Raw genomic sequence first — 26,532 nt, 5'->3', positions numbered from 1 at the left:
TGGCGAAAATAGATGTTTGATGGTTCAATTACATGTAAAACCATAGTAAATTTAGACCTAATTTATTTTCCCAAGTGAAATGAAAGAAATACTGGCTTGAAAGCAGAAACTTGACATGGATGAAGGACAGATGCTTGATGTGATAGAAGGTCACTTAGACAGGGTATTTGTGCATAGCTCAACATGATTCATGAGCTGAGAGAGTGTGTATTTTATCGTCTTCTACGATTTAAGCAGTATCAGGTTATCTTGACACAGGGGATTTTATGTGAAAAGGCCTTTGAGAGATGTGACATTTCTGCAGCTTCTGTGCTTAACGCCGACTCCATTTGAATGAATGACAATCATAGGCTGTGAAGAGGTGAGAGTCCTGCTCTCTTCCCGTACCTGTTCTTCTGCTGAGGTCTAATGATGCTCGGACTGTCGATGGCTCCATGGCCTGCTGCCGGCTCCGCTCCTGCCCTCGGCTCTGCTCCCTGACCCTTGACCCCGGCTGGACCAGATCTCCCCTCTAGGGGAGGCGCCTGCCGTCTTGGATGCCCTCTCGTAAGAGCTCCCCAGGTGGTGAGAGTCACCGGTGGGTATCGGCCTCCTCCAAGCGGCTGGGCTGCGCGTCAAGTTTGCGCTGGACTGCGTGCCATCTGCGGCCTTGAAATGTTAAAAATAAACAAATAGATAAAAATCAAATTCTTCTTCACAGTCTGAACTAGCAGCTGGGGAAAGTACCAGTTTGCTCAATGGGCTGGTTTGGCATCAATTTCGTTTGAAAGCCAGACAATTGGAGCTAATTTATCTCATTCTCTGAAGAAAGCAAAGGTGGACTTTCAGTTTGGATTTTTGAGTGATGTAGGAATTAACTGCTATGTATTTATGTTAACTGGTGTGTGACACGGCGTGGACTCCTGCCAGGGAGGGTAAAAAAAAAATCCCAGACCAAAAACCTCAAATAAAACCCCCCTAGTTGAGAGATTTATAATTTGGTAGACTGACTAGAAAACAAACCCGCTCCTGTTGCCTGTCTGCATTGGCTGCACCAGCACGTCCCCTCTCATATCCTCAATAACCCTGAGAGTCAGAGAGAGCCGGGATGACGCTGCAGTTCCTGGGGTGCGCGGCAACAGCAGCCCACTCCTGTAATTTCAGCTTTAAAAAGCACCATAATTAGTGACATTTGGTGGGTTGGAGTTTTTTGGCTTCCGATGCAGTTTTAGAATGCGTTCTCAATAATTGGCTTTAATGGAGCCCTGCTAGACTGCCTTAACCCCCCCCATCTCCAGGGGCAACAGACAGGAAATCAGTCACCAGTGAACCCTGCCAAGGAGGCGTTGCTCAGTGTGGTCACTTCCTGCTTTAGTCACTGTGGGGAGGAAACGGCAGAGTGGTACATTCTCCTTCTATGGTAAGCCACTGCTGCAAAGCTGGGAAGTGGGCTTTCACACGGTGGCCATGTAATGGGTTTCCAGCCCGACCAGCAGGAGGTTGGGCATTGTTTGGAACACTGGAACAGGATTAAGAAAGTTAAGATCTGGCGCAAGTTCTGTTGGGTGAGCTTACAATAAATGCAAGGTGTTGCCTTGCTACACAAAGGAGAGCGACAGGAAACAGCGAGTGCTGCTGCCATTACAGACGTGTGTAGTAATGTGATGTACATTACCATACAACACAGACAGAAACTTCTTCCTGACAGCTATTCATGGTGATTGGACAAGGACAAAAAGAGTTTAATTGATGACACCAGTGACACCTCTGGTGAGAAGCCAGCTTTCAATCCGCATCTTATGAGCTTAGTGCGGGAACAGTCGACAGCTGAGGAAAGTAGTCATGCTCCTCTAAATATGGCAAGACAAGGCCAGAAGGGCCACTTGTCAGCTCGTGCATGAGCTAATGTTCACCTCTGCTAAACCGGAAACTTTTACATGAGAGTGCATAACCTTCATGTTTCGACCCCGTCTAAATTCTGAATCTGAAAAAAAGGACTAATATATATATATCTTTTTTATACAATTTCCACTATGGAAACCAACAGCAGGATGATGCCTCTTTTTAGTGAGACTGAACTGCAGTAGCAGAAGAGGAGGACCTTTGGTAGAACTAATTACCTTTTTTAAATAAACCCCTCTGCCCTCAGCCTGTCACTCAATTTTAAAGGATTGGGGTGGCCGTGCCAATCGAAACTCAAAAATCAGCCCTCCAGCAACGTAATGCTCTCAGCCAAACAGGTGGAACTTGTGGTCCGTTTGCCCAAACAACAATCTGTTAACTCATGTCGATGTATCAACACCATTTTTTCAGTATTTCTTTTAAAAAAATCTTTTCAGGACTCATTAGTACGATCTTCAAAAATGTTCTTCCATCCGCAAGCAGCCCGCAGTGCAATTTCATCTGTGGCGCAGACTGTTATTCCACACAGCTCTCTCTGTTGAGGGTCACATCAGGCGAGCAGCCCTGATCCCACATTTCACCGTGCTGCCACTGGCGTTTCGACTTCACAAAGGATGTTTTGGTATCTCGCTCAGTGGCCGCGTCGGCCCCGCTGTCCTTGGCCAAACATAAGTTCACGGCCCATTCACGTAGGGGCTGAGGTTTCCTCTCACTGTGGTTACTACAGTGTTGTCCTGTACTGTTCCGAGGGGGAGAGTGAGGCCTACAGAGAGCAAGCAGTCGCCGGTTTTAAGCTCGAACCAAACGCAGTTCTAACGAAAATGGGGTCCCGAGCGATCACACTCGTTGAACAACAGGATCAGCTACAGCTTTGACTTCTGCACTCAAGTGCACCCGAACAGTTGCATAATTGAGCGAAAGGCTAGTTTGTAAGAAGCAGAGGAGTCAGAGATGAACAGAAAATACAGGTCAAAGAGTAGCACATATGACAAAAAACAATCGGGCTGCTTGGGGGGGGGGGGGGGGGGGGGGCGGTAGTGGATATATGCCAAGGCTGATTGCAGGGGATGGGCTACTGAGCTGAAGGCAGGTGCGGCACGAGTGGAGGCAGCAACAGGGGCCGCCTGTAACACTGCCCCCCCCCGCCCCCCCAACAAAAAAAAATAATCAAGTAGGTCATTTGTTTTGACAGGAAATAGACATTTTATAGGGTTTCAAGCTGTTGGCTGGATGCGAAGAAACCTAACCCTCTAACCCCAGGGAAATTCTAAGGTGAACTTTCTACAACCGTTAGGACTAATTTTTCCCTCAAGCGAATTGTGCAAAGTAATCAAATTAATGATGGAAATAATCTCTAGTGCCAGCTGTACTTTCTTCTCCTTGGAGTTCGCAAAAATGTCATTGCCTTGATTTAATTCCACATTGGCTGAGGAGATACAGACATTTTGTGGCAATAATTATATAAGGCCGGAGGGATAAAACCATGTCCTTCACTTGGTAAAAGGGCAATATTTTATATCCCACAGGCATTTTGAATAAATGACATCTAAATAATTTAAGCATGAGAATTGAAAAAGAAAGCTAATCAATAGTTTCTTGGGTTGCTCCGACCGCTGCAGGGTACTTTAGAGGAATTTAGAGTGTCGCCTCCTACTTAATGATGCCGGATCGATGTGACTTACTCATCAGCAAGGCTTTGTTGACGCAAGACAAGAAGGAGACGCTGGCTAAGCTCCGCTTCACTCTGATTACTGGGAGCCACGCAGGCTTTCGACTTCTGTCGAAACCGCACATTTTTCAGTCAGTGGTGCAAAGAGAATTTTGGAGAGGCGAACGTCTGAAATATTATCTTGACACACAGACGGCTGAGCGGACTGAGCTCAGGGGCCGGGGATGGATGAACACCGACAGCGAGGGAATAGGAGATCAGTCGGATGATCGGCTGATGAAGACATTCCTCATCCTGCGATGCGCTCATGTAGTCTCTCTGCGTCAACTCTTGATGCTTTGACACAGGCGCAGTCGCAAACTAATCCCACCCTCCCACTGTCCAAACTGAAACTGTACTTATTCAAACCTCTTGGGAAGGGACGTTGTTCAGACTGCTGAAATGTCCAGAAAAACCTGAGCCAAAGACAATCGGCTCCACTCCAACACAGCTTCAAAAGCCCACTTTTGTATCGCTCGCTTTTCTTTTTTGCTGCAGGCAGAACAAGATTTTTTTTTTTTTACTGCACCGCAGTGTAAACCATGTGGCTTTCAGGAATTCCTGTAATAGGTGACAATTGATAAAACACTCGCAGGAGGCACAACAAAGAGGAGGCTACTGGGAAGGCTGCTGCTGAGCTACCCGTTCACAGTCGGTACATTCAGGTCAATTTTTTTTCCCTTCTCCTTTCCAGCCCTCAAAGGTAAAGGGGTCATGGATATTGAGTGATGTGGGGACGGGGATCAGAAAGGGGAGACTGGGAGACTCATGAGCTGAATTGAAATTAAATGGTTGCCTTCATAAATATGTAGCGCCGGGGTCAAGGCCACGCGGCGGGACTGATGAAGGCACCGACCCTGACGGGCAACCATAAATCTATGGCCGGAGGCACAGCCGGTCTTGGATGATGGCTGAAACAGAGGAGAGGGGCGGAGTCCCAGACAAAACAAAGGAAACTGATTCTCGTTCTAGCTGCTCTTCATTGGTGTTAAAGGTGGGTGTTGGACTCAGTGCTCCGTGTTGGACAGATTTCAATAAGAGTTAATATTTGTTATTGAGGGGTCATCACAGTTGTGTCTGCAGTTCATCCGACTGGGGATCCTTGCCGCAGACCCTTAAAGCATCTCTTCCACATCTGGGCTGTGACATCACTTTGATATGCTGATGTAGCCCTCTGAGAGCGCAAAAGGAATAAGCTGGTGCAACTTCTGTCGCAACACAACACTGTACAATTTGAGCAATGTTTGGAAAATGGTACTGATGCTCCTCCACAGTCGTGTCACTGAGTTTATTCAACAGGGAAGAAAAAAAACGGGGCATATTTTCCAAAATGCCTAGACTTAATGCAAACATCTATTAGTGGTTTTCACTTCCTACTGCAAAGGCTTGTGTAAACCTTGTCTCCCTATTGACTGAACAGTTAGACATGCAAGGAGTTTGAGGTCTGATTGTGGCTTTTACGTAGGTTAGACTTTGTGTGACTGTTACAAAAAAACTTGAGTAGAAACGACAACTGGCGTATCTGAAAACCATCTTTCGTGGTTTTCCTTAAATAAAAGCCTAAAATAGTGAGATACGCACGTAACAGGATATGAAAAAATACCATTGAAACTGTGTCTTTTGTTGGCGGCATCCACACGTTACAAAGAGACGAGTGTTTAAGCACTTGCCTCGACTAATGTTTGCGCGGAATAGCAAACAGCTTGGCAGGGATTTCAATGCGGTGCCACACTCAAGTAAGAGAAAGCTATTTTCTTCTCCTTGAGGTTTGCTAACCTTCGCTTCCCCCCGTTGAGGTCTTTTTAATTTCCATCCTCACTCTGTTCTCAGCCCACCCTTTCCCCTTTGTGCTCGCTGGTGCAGCAGGAGAACTGCTGCGCTAAGCTCAAAGTCGCACAGCCTGGCATCAGGGGGGAAAAACACAGGCTGAGGCTCTCATGCAAGTGGACGCACCTGGAGGTCAGCCTCGTGAAGGCATTTCCACGGCTTTTATGCTAAAACTATTTGCAGACGGGCGTGTCGCAGAAAGTCGTAAAAGAGAGCGCCAAAACACTTCAGGCAAGTCAGAAACTGCAAGATTGTTGCGCTTTTCAACATTATTTTTATAACTGAATGGAATTCAGGCCCCGGAAAACCAGCTGATATAAACGCGTCACACAAGACCACCCTGGTGATCTTCTGAGGAATTCAGAAGCTACAGTTGAAACATGTAGAGGTATGAAGATAAGATCTAAAATATATGAGTGTCTGTTATAAAGGAAAAATGCAAACAATTGTATATTATTCTATCTAGACAGGCAGGGAGGGTTGCTTGCTGTACCTGTGGTTGCGTGTAGGATCGGGCCCAGGACTGAGAGGTAACAGGTGCATGAGGTATGACTTTCCCCGCGCCTCCGGCTTCCACACTGGGAGACTCTGAGCGCTTGGCTCGGCGGAACCCTGGCTCTTCGCCGTCTCTTGTTACTGCACTGTTGATTTTGCGCATGTACGTCTACAACAACAAAGCACAGCAAAGAGTTCAGCGACGTTTGGCCCCACATTGGTGCCCAGACTCACCCCTTTACATTGTGGAGTTAACCTCACCTCGGCAGGGGACGGCTTGGATCCCCTCTGAGCTTCAGTATTTCCACCAGCTCCTGTCCCACTGCTGATGCTCTCCTCTGTGTCGTTGGTGTTCGCCCGGTATGCCCTCCATATCTGCGATGCCTCGGCCTCGTCCTCCGACCCACCGTCGGCCAGCGCAGATTTTCCTCCCTTCCCTTTGCCACTTTCCTCCACGTGCACCGCGCCCTTGTTCCTCCAGGTGCTCCTCACGGTCAAGCTCCTTGTGTCCGTTGCACTGTCATCCCGGGGATGAGGGCTTTGCCTTTGGTGTTTCCAGCTAGTGACCGTCGTAGTGCTGCTGCTGCTGCTTTCGAAGCCTGACTCTGTGTCATTGCAGTCTGCGGTGCTGGCGCTGTACGCCGTCTGGAGGCTCAGGCTGCTGCGCTGAGAACATGGGTGGCCTGCGGATGTTTCTGTTCTGGAGGAGTTTTGGAGTTTGGACCTCGAGGAGGAGGATTCGTTGATGTCGTCAGCCCCGAGGTGCTGGTCCTGGGTGGGCCACGAGGTTATGTCACTCTTCGGGATGGAGATCTCATACGGAACAGAGATGCTGCCATGGTGCTCACTGCTGGGGCCTGGAATGAAGGAATTAAAAACAATGAAAAAACTAAAAAATTGTTCAGCAAAGCAGCTCATGAATTCAGAAAGGATATGCAGGAAATATACAGTCCCACGTGTTTATAGAAGGAAACTTCAGTCAGTCTTCAGCATGGGTTTAAAACATCCCCCTGGGTAGAGGTCCACCATTATCAAGCACCTGGGTAATGTGTACACTAGAATGCTGCTGGTAACATGACTTATCCCAGTACAAAATCAAAATTGCTGCTCCACTTCGATGTCAGAGAGCTTGGCAATTATTTATTTAAACTCCGACTAACTTCATTAATATCATTCTTAATTAAGTCTGTGAAGGTTCTCTTCACAGACTTAAGGTTCTCAAAGACTATTCTTGATTAACTTTGTTCAGTTTTTTGAAGTTTTTTTCAGAAAAACTACACTTGTTGTAATGGAATACGCTGCCTTGCTCGTACCTATAAGGATGTTACTGGTGGAGGTATGGCGTTCTTTGACTGGCGGGGTTTCGCTGGACACACTGCTGCTGCGACTGCTGGTCCTGGAAGAGCTTGGATCGTTGGGGTAGATGGTGATACTGCTGGTCACGATCGGTTTGGTGGAGATTCTTGGCTTCCCGTTTGAGGACATAGCTTCAGAAATCATCATTTCCTTCTTGTCAATTTCAACAATGGCCGGCTTGATAACGGCTTTGGACCTCAACGACTCCCGCGGACTGCACACCCGCTGGATCTCGAGCCCTGATGCGCCGTGCGCAGATCCCTGGTGGCCTCCGTCAGCGGACAGCGTCCTGCTGTGAGGTTCCTCATCGAAGGATAACCTGGTTGAAGAGCCCTCCGAGTGGAATTCCTGCACATGAGAATATCTGGGACACCTGTTAGTCCTGCTGCTTATAGCTGTGGAAGCTGTTTCAGGCGCAGGTTCTGGCTCAGAGGGCCTCGAGCCAGTGGACTCAGTTTCAGAGGCAGATGAATGACCCTCTGAACCCTGGTCATTGGGCAGGAGGGACGCCATATTGGACCTGTAGCCCGTGTAGGAGCCGTTGGCCCTTGAAAGGGTGGAGGCGGCAGATGAAGACACAGATTCCGGAGCCTGATCCGTCGACTCCTGATCGGAGGTGGATGCTGTGTCCCTCTCAGAGCCAGCGGTACCGCCTACCTCTGCCGAACTTTCCGGCACGACATCTGAGTTGTTTGACTCGCTGTCGCTGCCTACATACAGTCTTGAAAACTTCTCCAACCTGCTCTTCTTAATCTCCCCGTCAGTCTGTCTGTGAGTCATCCTCAGCGGCTTCTGGTCATTGGCTGCCGGGGGGTATCGACTGAGGACGGACGCCTTTTTCACCTCACTAGAAGACGTGTTGGCAGAGTACAGATTTGTTCCCCGTGTCTTATCCTCAGTCCCACGTCCTGCGTCCCTCACACCGTTGTCCGATGAGACCGCAATAGCTTGAGCTCTGGGCGTCCTCCTGCTCTTGTGCGCGGGACTGAGGGCTCGCCTGGCTGACTTGGGGGAGCTGTCCTCCGAGTTGCTCAGCTCTCTGCTCCTCAGCTTGGTCTCTCTCTTATGCTGCGGTGAATGCTCCCTGCTGTTTCTGTACTTGGTGGAACTCGGCTCTGAGAACGTCGCGGCGCTCCTATGCTTGGGTTTCTCTTGTCTGAAACTACTTTTCACCACAATATCCTCAGTTTCCGCTTTACCGTTCTCAAGGATCTTGGCAGGGCAGTTCGGGTAAATATCAGTGCTTCCGTTGCCGTGTTTATCCGCAGCGGCGGTTCCGTTTCTCCCACTCTTGCCTTTTTCACACAGCTGCATCCTTAGCTGTTCCACCATTTCACCCAGCTCGCGAGCCCTCTTGCGCTCCGTCTGGAATTTCTCCTGAAGTTCCCTATTTTTGCACTCTGAACTCTTGAGATCTTCCTCCACAATTTCCAGGTGTTTCAGGCGATTCTTCAGCCTCTCCACTTCCTGCGTCAGCTCTTTCACTTTGTTGTCTTCTTCCTGTGATCCCTCCATACTGATATTCTTGACCGATTTGTGCAGACCAATGTTGTCGTCCGTCCTCTTCAGATAGTCAAAGCTCTTTTTGCGCCCTGCCAGTTTGCTTGTGAGGAACCCGGTGGAGGTGAGCTCATCCTCAATTCGTGACCGAATAAAGTCTGCGTGACCTGGGTCTGCTGACAGGTCAAGTGAATTCTTATGGTGTTCCAGTTTTTCTTTCAGATTTAGAATTAATTTCTCATCCTCCCTCTGTTTCTCGAGAAGTCTGTCACGCTCATTAACAAAGGTTTTTGTGAACCCTTTGAGTTTGTCCAGCTCTGTTGCCAACGCTTGCTCTGCTTTTTCCAACTTGATCTCTGAACCCTCCAAGTCCTTCAAACGGGCTTGGAGAACCTCCAACTCAGACGAGAGCTTCTTGGTCAAGTTTTTCTCTTCATTCAGACTGAGGCCCAGCTGGCTGCAGTCAGACTTGCTTTTCCCCAGAGCTTCTTCCAGTTTCTCCAGTTCGACCATCCTGCTCTGTAGATGTTCGGTCTCTGCCTTCAGTTGTTTTGTGAGGTTCTCCTCCTCTTCCAGTTTCTCCCGCACTGTTCGACAGAGATCTTCAGCTTTGCGCACCTCCTCATCCTTTCCCTGGATTTTCAGGAGTTTTTTTCGCAGGACTTCCACTTCACCCAGCAGGGACGAGTTGCTGCCTTCTGCCTGGATGATTTTGTCCTGTAGACAACAGAATTTCAGACAAGTCAGTTGATTTTTCCTGAAGCTTTCCCCCCTCAAAAAAGGGGAATCAACTCAACTTATACTGACCTGCAAGTCGATCAGCTCATCCTCAGACTTCTGCAACTTCCTTGTTGTTTCTTCGAGTTCATCGAGTCTGCGGCCGAGACTCTGCAGCTTGAGCCTCAGGTGGCGATGTGTCATGTCTGAATGGTCAGACATGGCTATAGAATTCTCTGTCTTTTGCTTGCTCTGTTAAAATTATTTGATGACGTTTTTGGAGGTCCACATTTGTGTAGCATGGGCATTAAAGTGCCACAGGCTCAAGGAGAAACCCTTTGCTTTCTCTTGCTGGCGCTCTTTTACAGTGATTATGGTCTTTATTGGTGATTGGCAGACAAATCTGTGGAAGAGGAAACACAAGTATTTAGGCATGTATTTACCAGCGTCATTAATTTAATAATTATAACCTGGACAATTAAAGAAGAAAAGAAAACATATCATGGTTCAGATGATCGACAGTACACAGCTTGATATGATTTGAGTTTATGGATTACTGTGACACATTCTAACAAGAAAAAAAGAAAAAACAAACACAGCAAAGCTAAATCACAAAACAAAAACATCTGTACCTGCACCTCGGTTACTTTTTGCATGCAGTTCTCCTTGCCTGTCCATTAAAGGAGATGGGGGTGACAGTGCTTACATGTGATGCATGAGTATGAGGGCTTTAGCATGCCAGCACAGGCTTTTCTCTCTCTCTCTCTCTCTCTCTCTCTCTCCCACACACACACACACACACACACACACACACACACACACACACACACACACACACACACACTCTCTCTCTAACCTCACATCCCTGAGATACACCATCGATTTGTGGCTGCCTGTGCAATTCTGCTGACAGCAGCATGTCTCAATAACACCGGACGTCCCCTCACCGGCCGTTGCTGTGGCAACCGCCGCATCACACAACCGTCACAGCACCGTCAGAGCAATCGACAATTACAAATCTGACCTGCTCTTTTATATCTACGTCCTAGGCGACAAAGGAATTATTTCAGAGGCTGAGATGCTTGTTTTTGCAGCAGCTTGCCTCCATGAGATGAGACCATAGACTTCTCTGCAAATCAGTATCCCCCCGAGAAAGATAGAAGCCATTCCTTTCTCATTAAATACTAATACTGACCCCTCCCCCATCATTATGCCAAGTTTTCCCAACTGACCACGTGGCGGGAAGCATCCTGCGGCTGGGGAATTTGATTCCTACACATCATCACTTATCGACCCCACTTACAACCTTATCTACAGTTCTGTGCTTGGAGGTTACATGCTTCTTTCCGTCTACGGACGAGGTTGCTGTAGTTTTTCTTTACATTAAATTAACCAAATGCTTAAAAACATCTGAACTACAACAACATTATCAAAGACACCAAATTACTCTTTTAAGTCTTTTATTTAATCTGTAAGAACCAAACTATGTGGTTACGACGTGGTTTGACTTGTCATGTTTGGTACACTGCAATGAACTTTCATATCTTTTTTTATCGTTTAATAAAAACTCAAAGCTGCTGTTTCCAGTTCCCACAATTAATTAAATGCGTTTTTGAATGTTAAATCAAGGCTACATGCTTAGACAGTCCATATGGAAACAATTACAACATTTAAAAAAAGCACAATTTAAACTCAAAGCCTTGAGGTGGAGCATTTTAAATATTCTTTACTTTCATGAGGTCTAGTGGTTTAGCAATCTTTTCAGAGGAGTAACAGGACTTGCGACATTCATTGACGGAGGATTGAGTTGAGAGAATGAAGGGAGAAAAAAAGTGCAACGTAGGGGGACTGCAATAGTGGTTCACTCAAGTCCCCGACACCTTCGATGAGAAAAGTAATTTTGCGTTGGATTAGTTTTGCCCATCTGTGGCTTGTTAAGAGAGTTGTAGAGCGATTTATCCGCGATGTCTTGAGGTGGTAGCAGTGATCCAAATCAGGGCCGACTGATCCCGTTCCAGTGGAGTAAAAACACTATGACAAATTCCAAGAAATTCATTGAAAACAGAGATTACCATCTGGCAGGCTTACAGAGCAATTCATCATGACAGCCCCTAACACAGAACTATGCTGCTTTTTAAAACTGCAACCACTGAAACTGACACCAAAACTAGACAGCATTGCCTCTCGGTTTGGACTGAATAATGCCCCATTTTTCATACTCGGATTTACGTTTTGAACACATGAGTTGAAGGTTATACATGGAGGAGCCGATATTGAACATATTATCGTGTTATTAAAGCCCATAATGCAAGACAGTCCTTTACTACTGTCTTCTTACAAGCAAAATTTGAAAAGATCATTTAGGATGAGCCAAGGAGAGAGGCTCTGTTAGCTGTATGTGCAGGATGAAATAACCATCCATAATCACGTTGTTCATCCCTAGTCTTGGCCCCTGCATGATTTTGGAAAATAGTGAGAACAACTTGTGGTGTTTTGTTAGGTCCAGTTACTCCTGTCTTGGCAGTCGGCCTACCTTTCCTTTCATTCTGCCTTTATTTCATTGCCAGCTCTTGAGCAACCTCCCTCATCTCTTCCATCCATCCCTCTCAGACACGCACACCAGCACAGCCAAGTGGGTACTTTTAAGGGGCAGTGGTGCGTGCAAAGCGACTCTGGCAAGGGCCCACCTCTGCCAAACCAATCAACATACCTGATTCACTTATCACAGGGCCCAGGGCCTCATTAACGGCCCTCGGGACAAGACAGGGGAGAATTAGAGTGGTGTTGAGTGACTTGGGAAGAAGAATCTGGCAACAGGAAAGGGCCAGTGATAAGACTAAGGAGATGCAGAAAGATGGAGGTATGAAGCACGTTGGAATTTTAAAATGGGGGTTACTTCTAAAACGGATTGCAAAAAAAAAAGAGATGTGAAATTTGTCGTCCATTTTCAATGAGTTGGTATCTCACACTGCCCTGCCTGCTCTTAACTGCACCATAAACAGGCTCTTCAAAACCCACTCGATCAAACACTTTGTCTGGGCTGTTTTGACAGCCGGAACTCAGATAGTGTATAAAATGCTTTCCTTTGGTTTCCTGATTTGACGGGAAGGCCCTTTTTTGTTTATAGGTTTTCTTGTGTGATCAGAGATAAATGAATATGGAGTTTTGAGGCTCTAACAGTGGGGGAAAAAAGCTCATACCAAGTCCTAACTGGCTGCTTTGGCACATTCTGCTTCCTGAAATCTGCTCAGGAAGTTGACCTTTTAGATAACTCCTGCACTCGCACTGGCTTTATTGCTCCTGAATTGCAGTCCAGCAAGAGCGAGAGCAAAGCTTAAGATGCTGTCCAAGTGCAAAAATGGGTAAACATCGTTGACCTGGGCAATGAATTCTAATCTCGATTGTCTATAGACCAAGCGCTGCTTTCTTTCTTTTTGGAAATTACACACCTGAATGAATTAAAACGCATTAATTAGATAACCCCAATTCTATATTGGTCCTAAGGGGAAATTGTTTTTGTATTGTAACAATGAATTTATGTTTATGAACTCACAGAAGTAATATTTTATTGCTTTTATTATTCCTCTTAACCTCGACCTCTCTCCTTGTGTAAATAGACATCTTTAAACAAGATGTAGATCAAACCCGACAAAATAGCTCGTCTTGGTTGCCATAAGACATGAGTAAGACCCAAATATTCCTGCGGTACACACAAACGGTTTGGGAAACCTAGTGCTGTTTTAAAGGCAACAACACAGAGTCACAACAGCCATAAAAATAAAATGACAATGAGTGCGGATGAAAGCGCGAAAACCTCAGCAAAGACTCTGTCGAGGATCAAATGAGGGCGAAGACGTCGACACGGACAAGAAGAGACAAAGAGATGCAATGGGAAGTATTTGCAACAAAGGCAGAGCTCTCTCTCTTTCCCTGCACGCACACGCACACGCACACACACACACACACACACACACCCACCAAGGTTACAATCATGCACCATATGATTAGGGCTTTCTCTCTTCCTGCCTGCCTGTTGCCTTCAGTACACTCTGTTCTCTCCACGAAAGAGAGAGGAAGGAGAGGAAAGGGAAAGAACCGGCCCTCGCTCGTGCACTTGACATCTGGTTGGAACTTTTGGTTTTGCAGCTATTCTGCCCCATAAATAGGAGTTAATGAAGGGCCTGAGTCCAATCAAAATACTGCGACCGCATCTCCACGACACGGGTTACAGTCTGTTTGCGCATTGCAGTGCGTTAGAACACCCCCCCCCCCCTTTTTTTTTTTTTTTTTCCTGTGCAGGGGCCACTGTAGCAGCAAATGCTGGAGCAAGACTAAAAGCCACAAGATGGTGGAGACCCGAGGCTGGGCCTGGTATTTCTCTGTTTTTTTGTATTGGAATAGACACAATTTCCTAATTTAACTTTTCTATGACTTTTTTTTTTTGAGCTGCACATTTTTGGAGACGGTTCTCGTTTTCAGCAGAAATACAGCTTGTTTGACCCAGCAGGATAAGGGGAGGAACAAGGACTCCCTGGGATTTATCCCTCAAGGTGTAATGCAAAACGTTGTTCAGCTTCATTTTCAAGTGGTTAATTACTGATACTTCAGCCTCCCTGCCGGCTGGACCTAGCAACACCTTGATGCCGGTGCAAGAGCACGCGGGTAAAAATTACAACGTTATTTGATGGCATATGACAATTTTCCTTTCCCTTTTCAACTCTCTCTCTCTCCAGTTGTTTCATCAATTTAACAACGCCAACCACAGGAAGTAATGTGCTGTATTTTAGTTTGCTTCGCTACTCTGACCATTCTTGACACCAAACTCTCTTGGAAATACTCTGTGCACACAGAGATTAGTCACTGGTTCATTAAAAAAATAAAGCTTCAGAATTTTTCTTTCTATATTTGGTGCAATCAGCTTCGGTCCCACGCCAGGCAGGTCAAAGGCGAAGCTCCCGGTGAATCACTTTCATGACAAATATCAAGTCAGGAGCATTAAAGTAAATCCTTGTGATTGGCTGACACATAAAAGTCCCTTTGTTCCGAGTCTTTTCTGGGTCCTTAACCCCACTTCCCAGTCTACATCAAATCTCCACTGCCGGGGCTTAAAAACACCAGTCTGCTTCTTCAACGGGGCATGATAGAAAAGATGAGAGGGAAAAATGTGCGGTGGGGATGAGAAATACCAGAGGGGTTTGACACAGAGTGGAAGACGGTGCAAGGCAAAGGAGAAATTCCAGAGCACTCACACTGTGGGACCTGTCAGCTCGTACGCAGGTTTGACGCTTCTAAAACACACAGAACATTTTTGCCTTGTCTCTTTACGGCCTTGCAGCAGATGTGACTTTAGAGACTGAAGGGATCTGAGAGTTGAGGCGAAACAGTGAGTTAGAGCGTGTTCTCCATCAGATGTCACTGACAACAAACGCAGGATTCCGTGCAGCAATTACAGCTGCCGGCCAACAAGTTCAGTCAGTCTGTTCTCTGAACCGGCAAGTCTTATGCCGATTGATTGATGAGCACTTTAAACAGCATGTTAAAAGTTGATATATTGACCACACCTGAGTGCCATTACTCGGGTCCTACCAGCAAATGGGGTAAGGTCCTATAAACATTTTCTTGGTATTTTGTGTGAAAATACATGTTCAAGGCATTGATAGGTTTACTTCGATCTCTGTGACAAAATCCATTATTTGCTGTATCTTACAGTCTTTTCATCTTAAATTATAAATTATGATACATTACACAAAAATCTTTTAAAAAATGCCCATCCCAGTTCAAGGCCACACCTTTAAGATATTTTGCTTTCGCAGAGTAGAATTTCGAAAAACTAATGTACCTTTAATTTAATCTTCACTGCTTGAATCAGCACATTTAATTTAATTTCTACCATATGTTTTTTTTTTTTTTTTTTAAACAAAAAAACAAGACAGGCAGTGGAGCTATTGCCCAAGTTGTCCAAGTCCATACTGTCCCTGACATTAACACACAGATGTGTGACCTGTGCGACCTCCTGTTCCTCCTCCTGATGTGTCCATGAAATATTACCTAAGATGTGCTAAGCCTTGTGGGACTCTGTTTGGGCTCAGAGGTCACAGGCAGTGTAAACATGCTCAACACTTCCTACAGCAGACACAGTGGCGTACAGTAAGTTCTGATTAGGAACCTGACATGTATGTGTTCAGTTGCACGGATAACTGGAAAAAAAAACAAAATACAAACTTCAAATGTGGAATATTGAAAAACCTTCAACACAACAGTGATACGACCACTGGTAGCAAAGCAATACAATTAACTAATTTCACCACATAAGCCAGGTTTAGGAGCTATCATCTACTAAAATATATTACCCCAGTAAATACCATTGGAATGCTTTAGATATCAGAAGGGACTATTATGATGAAGTCTGCCAAACTGGTTTGGTTAAATATAGAAAGCAAACATTTAGAAAGCATTAGTCAGTGTCAGCGACGGTGACAAGACATCAGTGACTGACGTCTTTCATACAAATGTCCATCATCAGGCTGATGGTGTTAGGGAGGCTACATCAGCACATTACTATATGTCGGAAAGAATTAGGAACTAATGCCCAAGCTGGCTGAAGACATAGCGAGAAGAATTGAAAATACCAAAAAAGGTCAGGAAATATGTTTGAGGCAAGAAAATGCAGACCTATGATTTAGAGTTACCCTCCCAGGAACAACACTGCGGTGATGCAGCTACAGTATAGCTATATTTAAAGCCAAGCTCAGCAGCTGTTCTGGCGTTCTCAGGTATCGGCAGACGTCAGCAGAAATTATATGAGCGAAAGAGTCCGCGCAGATAAGAGTGCCTGTCCGCAGGCACGATGAGCTGCCCGCCAAGGAATGTGCGTGTACAACAACTACACGCAGATAAGAGCACATAAGCGCACCACAACAAGATGACACTTGTTTGATTCGACGCTGGCCACCAGTGAGTGTGTAAGTGTGAGTCAGACCGGCTGAGGGCGAGGCAGACAGACAAAGGTTAACTAAACAAGTCAGAGACAACTAATTTCACTTAGGCATCACTGTAAAAACAAAATTTGAATAAAAGTCCATTTGAATTAGACTTGACTCTTTTTTAAAAAAAATACCCCAAAATCCCACTGCTATTGTTTTCAACTACAGTATGGGTCTCTGGTATGGCAGTGTTATTTTCTTCTGTTGGCTCGCTTCTGAAGAAAATTCATCCAAAATCTGCCCCTTGTGATGTCAGAAATGACTCCCCAATACCTCTCCCAGGTTAGTGAGGTAGATGAGCTAGGTGTTCATACCACCCTCTGACTGTCCAAACATGCAGAAGGTCGAACAAGGCATCAGTTTTAGGAAGCTTCAAAACTTGCTAAAATAAAACTTGAATGGAACGTCGCAAGGGCTAAATAGGCTACTCTTCAAGAGATTGACAGATTTTCGATGATTAATTATGCAAAGTGTCAGAAAAATATATACTTACATACAATAAAGGAACAGTTACATAATGCACTTCTGTATTTACGGTGTGCAGAAACATGGTGGGCTGTGAGTTTTCACTACTGAAGGAATTTCTGCAGACTGACACACTGGAAATGTGAAAAATGTAACTGTACACCAGATGCCACAGAGCGAACAAATGCATTAGCAGGCACAGCAGAGTGGTGCGGTGGGATTTATGGTGAAAAATGCTACTTTACATCCAGTCTTTACTCATCCCAGATGGCCTGGTTGAAAGAGTGCACAGGACTAAAACGAGCAAAAGAAGGGCAGAAACCCCTCACAATTCAAGCAAGTCTATGTTTACCATTAAACAGGTACCAATATGTTGATTGTGCATTTTTATTTGACACTATTTACATTTCAAAGGTCAACTATCATACTTATTTTCTGATCTTTTGCTTTTCTGCAATGAATGCACCAGTGAAGCCTCAAAAAGAGCATAAAACATAAAACCACCTACAAAACATTCAGTTGTAACTTTGCTGGACCTTCCAGGTGTTTGGAATGGATCAAAAACAACACGGCCATGAGGTGGTGTCTGAGGGAGGAACACACACCTGGGCGTGGCTGTTGCTGAGAGGTAGCAGTGCCCCTTGCTACATCATAAAAGGCACCTGAACTGAGTGTTATAGGACACAGGCTTTTTGAAACGTGATAAAGTGGTAAAGGAGAGATGATTTGAATTTAAATAGGGATGTTCCTGGGGGGGGGGGGGTTCAGTGGCAGGCTTGAGACTCACTACTGGAAAACACTGGTGCAGTAATATTCTCATAAAGTGGGACATTTAAGTAATTATTTATAGAACTAAACTGATTATATTGTTTATTCATCTCTTATCAAAAATTCCCTATTTTCTTTTCTTACAGTCTCAGCCTCCAAATCACACCAAGTTTATCTGCTGGGCCTGCTTTGCTTTGCTTCCCGTGACCTTCATCCTCATTCGTCCTCGCCCTGCATTCGCTGGTCCTCCCGTCTGTATCTCGGCAATGATGAGACAACACCAGTTTATCCCCTTCTGTGGCACAGACATCTAAACTCAGGCGGCCCCGTCCTGCCGGGCGACGACAACCGCCTTGAAACATCGTGTCCATTCACAGATAAGTCAATAGCCCTTCTCTCTCTCACACACACACACACACACACACACACACACACACACACACACACACACACACACACACACACACACACACACACACACACACAGCGCCTCTCATCCTAGCACAGAGCATGCACACACGGTCGTGTTGGCACAGCTCCGCAGTGCTTCAACAGCTCGGCTCTGCTGCGGCTGAACGGAAAGCACCATGGAGGCAGAACGGGGCTGAGGAGACGGAGCGGCGGCGGCGGAACGGCCAGGGTGAAGAGAAAACGCACGTGTGCGCCAGAAATGCAAACGATAGACGGGGGGGAAAACCAGAGGATGAGTGTGGCACTGAGAGCAGGTAGCAGCCTGAGTGGATTACTGCAGCAGGAATGCAGCACTGGCTGCGTGATGGAGGGAGGAGGGCGGAGGGGGAAGAGCAGCTGAGGTAAAATGATGAGGTTGTACATTCAAAGAGGCTGCGGAACCACAACTATTCGCAGATTGTCGTGCGAGTGCGACTCAACGCCAGGAGAGGCGGTGATTGATTTTGAGGCATGTTGTCGGATTAAAATTCAAAGTGCTTCAACACTTGACACGTTTAATTTGGTTGAAGAAAAATCGCTTCAAGATTATGTTTTGTGAGTAAGAGACGGTCTAGACATTGACGTGAACGTATCGCTGAGGGAGACAACAAAATGACCTTGTCTGAGGAAGGTCTGCCTCAGAGTTAAAGGGTCATTCAGTGAGAGCATGTCATCAGATTAACAGGGGGTTAAAAATACATTCACGATTGAGACCGAGAAGAAACAGATGTTAGTCCGCATAACGTCACATACTGAGAAATTTTCATTTTCCAATTTGATGATCTGGTGAATGCTGCAGAGTTGGGGGTGGGGGTGGCTGGAGGCGGATGAGGGCTGAAACTATGCACAGGATCTGGGTAATTTTACACTGGCTAAGTCCACTGCTTTTTTTAGCTCAGCAAACCACAGAGCAATTTTCATTCACCTCCTAGCATTGCATCCAGATTCATGCTAAATTCCTGTTCAGGAAACATCGAAGGAGGAGGAAGGAGGAAAAAACAAACCCAACCTATAAACCTATCCGTAGCTATAAGTAGCTGTGAAACTGACGTCAGTCTCCTTTAGCGAGAGACACTGACATGAGGGGCTTCTTTTCCTGTTTGTGTCTAGTCAGAGCCGGACTGCTTGGAATATACTCAGCGGGATGTGAACCAGCATCCGGAATAATAAACACATAGAAGTGGCTGATCGTAAAAATGCACCGAAAACACCCTGGGCACATATTTGTTCAAAGGTGTTGAGCAATGAGACAGTGACACGTGGAACAATATGACCTGATTAAAAAGAAAACAAGCTGTGTGATTGCAACACGCCATGTTGTCCCGGACAGCGTGGAAGCGTCGGCACACGGGCTGTAGAACATCAGCCAGCGGAGGCGATATGTACATGTGAACATGTGCCATTCCTGCTTGACTCTGTGCCACATGGAAGGAAGTGCGGCGCCGGCGTTTGTGCTGGACGGGAAATGGACTCACAAAGAGCAGAGAGGAGGGGCGGAAGACAGTGGGGAGGAGGAGGTGCAGTAGAGGAGAGGAAGAGGAGAGGAGGAGGAAGAGGAGGAGGAGGGGCAACAGAGGAGAGGAAGAGGTGGTGGAGCAGTAGAGGAGAGGAGGAGGAGAACGGGCAGTAGAGGGGAGGAGGTGCAGTAGAGGGGACGAAGAGGAGAAGAGGAGGAGGAGGAGGGGCAACAGAGGAGAGGAAGAGGTGGTGGAGCAGCGGAGGAGAGGAGGAGCAGTAGGGGAGAGGAAGAGGAGAACAGGCAGTAGAGGGGAGGAGGAGGAGCAAAAGCAGGATGGTGAGAATGAGGCCAAAATGAATGAAAGGCAAACGTGTGCATATCAGAGCCAGAACCAGGCAATGGAAGCTAATTTGACAGTGACCAACATTAACATGGTGCTAAACTTCAACTCATGTCCTTTGACTTTACACAAAGCTATCTTACATATCAACATCATGGCTTCCTGACTGAAGCATCATGTGTTTGAGTGTGCGAGCAGAACCACAAGCCGAGTCAGACTCGGCTCACGTTGCTTTACAGAGCAGCAGCCCCGGGGCTCTTCATCTGTACGCGGCCACAGCCGGGCCGGCGCTTCTCATCATCTCGAGCCGCGAACCCACGAGGCTGCCGAGAGCACAGCCGAGGGGGAGTGGCGGTGGTGAGGTGGGTAGCACGCAGGTGTGCCGGAGCACACCAGTGTGGGAAATTATAAACTCATAACTGATAAAACGGTCACATTTTTAAAATTCATTTAGAGCCCTGCGTCCTTGGCTGTTCGTCGACAGGACACACAAATGAAGTGAAGAAGGTCGTGTTGTAGTGCTCGAGATTGGTCTCGATCTCCAGACCACTTTTTAAGGGTCCCGGTCTCGTCTCAGACGACTTGAAGGCATTGTTACTCGGTCTTGTCTCGGTATTGGACCCTGCGGACTCAGGGTTTTTGATCAAGACCGGTTGAGACTCAGCCAACAATGCAATGACACAATAATAACAGAACAGATAAAGGAAAGTTGCTTTTATATAGAAGCAAATTTTGAATTGAGAAAAAAAGATACTGGTCATTTGTTCTGTTTTGTTGTTATGATATATAGTCTTTGTCTTGTCTCAATCTCGATACCGTCTTGGTCTCAGTCTTGACTACAATGCTAGAAGAAGCCCAACTTACATTTTAGGCGCCTCCTTTTCCCGGTGACACGTTTGTTTCCTCTTTTAACATTCCATCCTGTTGTGAAAAATACACACACACAGACACACACAGGGGCACAGGGTTAATAAGTGGACTCGATTGCCATCACAACATAAAGACACTCACACACACAATCACGCACACGCCATCTCTCGGCATTGTTATGCTTGGCACTTGGCAAGGCCCCGAGCCTGCGGCCCGGCTGACAATGGCCTCACTGTGGGGGGAGATCGTTCGCAGTCAGGCTAGCGGGGCTAAGAATGAGCTAACTGCTCAGATATGGAACGCATTTCGCTCGGCCTGGCGATGGACTCACGCATGAGCGGACGGGCAAGTGTTTGGCCACAACAACACAAGGCTCCATTCAGGTCCCTCCGAAGAGGCACTGTGCGCACAAACACACACGCACCATTATCATAATCATCATCATCATCATCATCTTAGGGGCTCTCATCTGCTTCAAAACATGTGCATGGCTAAACACATGCGTGCACGCACACACACACACACACACACACATGCACACAGCTTCCCAGACCTGGAGCATTCCACCACAGTAGCATTCCATATGTTTGGTTAAGCACAGAGAATCCAGATTTAAGGCTGGAATCTGGACTGAATTTGAAGGATAAAAGGGGGAAGTAGAGGGAACTGAACGGGGGGGGGGGGGGGGGGGGGGAGAGAGGTGGGAGCGGAACGGACAAATGTTTCTGTGAGCTACGAGTTGCGAACGGGACGCACAAAAAAAAGTGTCACCAAATTTATTACCGTCTACATTTTTTGGGGGGCGTGAGGTGCAAGAAGCACGGCGAGCCTGAACATCCACACTAACTGCTGAGCAAACGCAGATCGGCCGATGATGTTTGTTTGTTGTTTCATTGCGTTGTTTATTGTGTTAGGCGGAAACGTGCAAATTTGAAAAGCAATTTGTCAAAGCTGACAACTTTGCCTTGCAGCGTCCCAACGATCTCACCACTGGGAAAAAGAAAAAGCTCTGCTCACATCCAATTTCTGGTGCCGTAGAAGAAAATGGATGCGGTATAAATCATTTTAACTGAAAACTGATGAAACCAGACTTCAAATATCATTATCGTCACCATTTATCACAGGAGGGGGGGGGGGGGGGGGGGGACAATCTGCAAAACATTTAGCAATTTAAAATGGTGACATATTATACCAACGCTCAGATCTTTAGTTTTCATTCCAGACTACAGCGTAGCGGCCGCACATAATGATATATCCAAACAACACAGGATATTAAGCCGTCTGGTTGCAGCCTGCCATTGTAACAGTGTTTTATGATGCCTTGTTGGATGTTCCACATGTTTGGAAGAGGAAAAAAAAGCAAGGGCCCTTTGTGACATCATGAAGAAGAACAAAAACAGCGTGTTTAAAGTGAAAGGAGGAAGGAGATGGATTGTCAGAGGGCCTTTGAATTAGGGAGTTTCATGGCCACATGTATGGCACAATATTAAAACATTCAAAGTCATTGATGAACCGAGTGCTGTTGGCAGACGAAGCCGTCAGTCAACTCCTGGGTGTGTCAACACGCTGGCAGGTGCCAAACATTCCAACCATCGGGGGGACAAAGTCATTCTGCGTGATTATCTGACAGTAATTTTCCACACAAAGAAGATTTTCATTGGTTGTGGGATGGGTGCTCTACTGACGCACTCATTGCTCATCTATTAATGCCAAATTATTGAAAAATTATTTAATAATTACCAACTGTTCCGATGCCAATTCTGATTCATGGATTTCCATTAACTCTTTAAACAAGCGGGGCTTTGTAACAACCTGGGCTGAAGTAAGTGAGGGTTAACATTTCAGCTCTTGCTCTCTGGCTCTGATGCATCTTTCCATCATATTTAGGGGATGATATCCCCCCCTCCCCCCGCCGCTCTGCTACCGGCTCTGTCTCATGTTAAATGCATAAACACAGCAGCGCATCACCGGCACGTGGGCCCTGCCAGGTCATCGGCTCAGCAACGACGCTTCTGATGTGCGCTTTTGTTACGCGGAACAGACGAAAATTTTTCAAAACGACCCGGACGGTCAGCAAAAGCCTAAACCGCAGCAAACAGACAACAGCTGCGCTAACCCTTCTCATCGCTCGCTCAGTCAGCGGGAGTGAGCTGGCACTTCCACTAGGGCCTAGAGGAGAGCCGAGTCATCGGCGCTTTGGACCCCGTTTGTTTCAGCACGAGGCACCAAACAGCTGTGCGGTGAGGTTTTGAAAACTCCTGCTTCAGAATGACTGATCTCAAGTAGTTCCATTTGTAAAAAGGTCGCGCAAACATTTACAGGAGGACAGAAACATGTGTTGGATAACAGTAAGTTGCTGTCTGGCCCTTTAATCTTTTTTTTTTTTTTTTTGTCCACACAAGCTTCTGGGCCGATGATGAGCCACAGATTCTGAGCACCTTGTTGGATTAAAAAGTGACAGTGATATGGAGAATAGAACAAACTAGGATTAGATTCCTACACTGTGAGATGGCCACCAACAACTTTTGCTGCTGGAATTTAATCTGCTCTGTTTTTTTTTCCACAACACAAAAAGTAACAACTGGAGGCTCAGCACGGCGCTTCATGAGAAATCTGAACAAATCCTCCACAGTCTGTGTAAATATTTAATGTGTGTATCTGCTAAAATGAGTTAATCAGTGCAAGATGTTTTCCGAGTTACATGCAGTAATTGATTATGGTTGCACGGGCATGGGCTGTTGATAAGTAATCAGAGAAGGCTTTTGATTTGGCACTTTTAACCATTAAACATTTCGGCAAACATCCAGGATTTTTTTTTTTTCATCAGTAGTATTGCAAGTGGTCGCTGGTTAACATATATATGTATTTTTGGGGGGAAGTTGGGGGGCAAACAGCATTCAGGAACTTGGTTCTGGATCTTCATGTCAAAAAAGTTTGAGAACAGTAAGAGAATTAAAAAAAAAAACAATTGGGGCACATGAGCCATGTTAGCTCGAGCTACAGTGAAGAAGAAGAGGAGAAAGATCATGTTCAATTTCCTCTACCGGAGAAAGTTTTAAGGCCTGAAACTCCATCCTGGGTTCAACTCGCCAGGCGGGCCTCGTTTGCATGGGAGCCCATTTCCTGTGTGTGATTAGCGGAGGGGAGTGCGTGTGTGCGTGTGTGCGTGTGTGCGTGTGTGTGTGTACTGGGGGTTGCAGTTCTGAGAGGTCTGGGGTTGTTTTGTCTGCCTGGGGAGGAAAGGAATGCCCAAATCAAACACAGTGAACAGGATGCCTGGAGAAAGAGGAGCGGCAGAGACGGGTGGGGAAAAGAGCGAGAGACTCCAGACAGTGAAGAGAGAGAGAGAGATGGTGAGACGCAGGAAGCTGAGACACAGAGAGTAGCCAACAGAAGGAGCTGGCGGAGGAGGAGGAGGAGGAGGAGGGGAGGAGGCGACAGTGGTGGAGAAAAACTAGGCCGAGGGATGGATTTTTCTCTCTGAGCCAGCGAAGTCTAGGACGGGATTCCTCCCGCATCTCTAGCAGCTCGGGCCAAGTGGCAGAGTGGGCGGGGCATTCCGTCTGAGAGCCGACGAGCTGTCACATGCGGAAAAAATCATCAGCGTGCCCTCACAGCGCTGCGCAAACTTGCCGAACCTGCCCCGATATCTGTTGACTTTAAAGGTCCTCCCTGCTCCACAAACAACACCTGAGGCATTCACATGCCTTTGCTGCTGACTGCGCAGACAACGCCAACGCCGCGACTGTAACACGACAACTGGCACTGAGACGTCGCGCAGCACTCGCTACCTTTGTTGGCTCACTGAGCAGAAGGCAGCATGAGAACGTCCTGGCCCGCATACCAGGCAAATGAACAATCGGCCGCTCATCTGTTTGAACTCAACAAAGGGGGAATTTCTGTGTAATCACAAAGTTCCAACAGAAACTGGGCCGTGTGCCTTTGACTTTAAAGGCCGTCTCTTAAAATACCCAAGGGCCACCTTGCTAATCTAATTATAAGCTGTGTTTCAACAAAATATACGTGCTAAACTCGATAAACGTTAGCTATAAGTGGCGCAACAAGCTTATGTAAGGACTTCATAAGTAATTTTGCCATTGAAAGCAATGTAATTAAACACAAAGGGATGGAAAATATGTCTGGTAGCATAGCAACAATAGGACAATCAAGCAGCACTATGTAAGTGACTGAATACATTTAAATTGGGATTACATCCTATATTGCCTCACCACTAGATGCCGTAGTTTTGTACTTTTTGCACACCAAAACAAACCGGTTCCCTGCATGTCCTCAATTAGCTGCGGTTGTAGCCAGAAAAAAAGTACAACCCTGTTTTGTAGACATTGTCCAGTGATGAATTGCTTCATTAATGATAACTTTGGCTGCCATATTAGCAGGCTGTGTTATCGTTAGCATCGAGTAGTGTCTATTTGTCGTTATGTTTGTTGTCTTGGTTTTCTTACTGGTCCGAAAGAAGGTACAGAATATTCACATGAATTGAAGTGACTATGTGACCACTCTGGCCTTCACAAAGGGAACATCAGAGCTGTAATAAAGTTCTGCGCAAACCCCAGAACGAGTTTTTCCTGAAGTCCAGCAAGCTGAATTTTTTTACACGTCTCCTTTCAATTACCCATTAAACAGACTGGCGCATATCTAGCTCATGGAGCGTGAGCGAGTGGTCAAAAAAATAGCCAAGGCTCTGAACAAACAACATCCACCCATAACAAGACAAACTGCACCAACTTTCCCTGTGGTTTGAAAAGTTCACTTTCGGAACACTTCCTCGTGTTGTGTACACTGGACCCTGCCCATGCGGCAAGCGGGGCCCATTCCTTGACTGGCGGAGCAGAATTGATAGGGCCGCCATTGTTTCCTTTTAAGGTCAATTGTGTCTCAAATACTTGGCGCAGCTCGGGAACGCAGATGCGGCAGGCTGGCAGGGGAGATAAAGCACTAATTTAATGCATTCTTCTGCGCAGCCTGTACCTAGAGATAGACAAGGGAGGCGGAGGCGGGTGGAGGCAGAGAGAAAGAGAGGGAGGAGGAGGGAGAGAGAGTGACGATGGAGGCACCTGGAAGGTTAAATGGTGAGTGTATGTGTGTGTGTGTGTGTGTGGGATTGGATTCCTAAGAAATTGAGACACAGGGGGCCAAACATGCATGACGGGCAGGCTGAGAACGTGGAGGTGAAAAAACTTTCTGTCCAGGTGGGAGGTCACTGTGAGCGGGTGCAGCACCCGTATCTGGCCTGGCAGTCAAAACACAAGCAGCACGAGGAGGGCTCGCACATGTAAACACACACTTGGAGACCAAGACCTCCACCTCGGCTGGACTGGACCGGGTTCAGGTTCACTCCACTGCTTCTCAGCCCAACGTGAAGGAATCACATCCGCCAAGCCGAGGGGACGGGGACGGGGGTTCAAGACCGGTGACGGTTTATAGCGAAAAAAAAGAAAAAAAGGAAAAGAAGGAAAGGGAGTTGGCTGAGGGCCTGATAATAAAATATGTCTGGTATTCCGAAAAGTTCCACAGAGCACAAATGAGCCACTCAGGGACTCTGCGGCGTTTTATTGGATCCCTGCGGGTCTAAATGTGACGACGCGAGCCAGCAATCCTATACGCTTATACACTGCTTTCTGTGTGTGTGTGTGTGTGTGCCCATATGCCAGACATTCAGCGCAAAACATTTGTCAAGTGGGAGACACACACG

At 46.5% G+C, this 26,532-nt stretch overlaps 1 protein-coding gene across 3 annotated transcripts in view; it reads right to left on the bottom strand.

Moving 5' to 3' along the window:
• Positions 1-26,532, bottom strand: part of luzp1 (leucine zipper protein 1) — a 43,523-nt gene that overhangs the window by 6,131 nt on the left and 10,860 nt on the right. For 2 of the 3 annotated variants that reach the window (XM_076018002.1, XM_076018005.1), the window contains exons 2-7: positions 20,814-20,870; positions 9,575-9,887; positions 7,225-9,484; positions 6,173-6,768; positions 5,910-6,080; positions 388-648 (exon numbers count right to left, since the gene is read on the bottom strand). In XM_076018002.1, the coding sequence (XP_075874117.1) occupies positions 406-648; positions 5,910-6,080; positions 6,173-6,768; positions 7,225-9,484; positions 9,575-9,706 (3,402 nt within the window). In that variant the 5' untranslated portion in view covers positions 9,707-9,887; positions 20,814-20,870 and the 3' untranslated portion in view covers positions 388-405. The remainder of the gene's footprint in view (positions 1-387; positions 649-5,909; positions 6,081-6,172; positions 6,769-7,224; positions 9,485-9,574; positions 9,888-20,813; positions 20,871-26,532) is intronic. The other variant, XM_076018003.1, reaches the window with a different exon arrangement.

Source organism: Nelusetta ayraudi, unplaced genomic scaffold, assembly GCF_046127955.1.
Source record: "Nelusetta ayraudi isolate G7.1 ecotype Tasmania unplaced genomic scaffold, CSIRO-AGI_Nayr_v1 ptg000007l, whole genome shotgun sequence".
NCBI lineage: Eukaryota > Metazoa > Chordata > Actinopteri > Tetraodontiformes > Monacanthidae > Nelusetta > Nelusetta ayraudi.
Note: the sequence above shows the minus strand (reverse complement) of the source record. Positions and strands in the feature narration are given on the sequence as shown.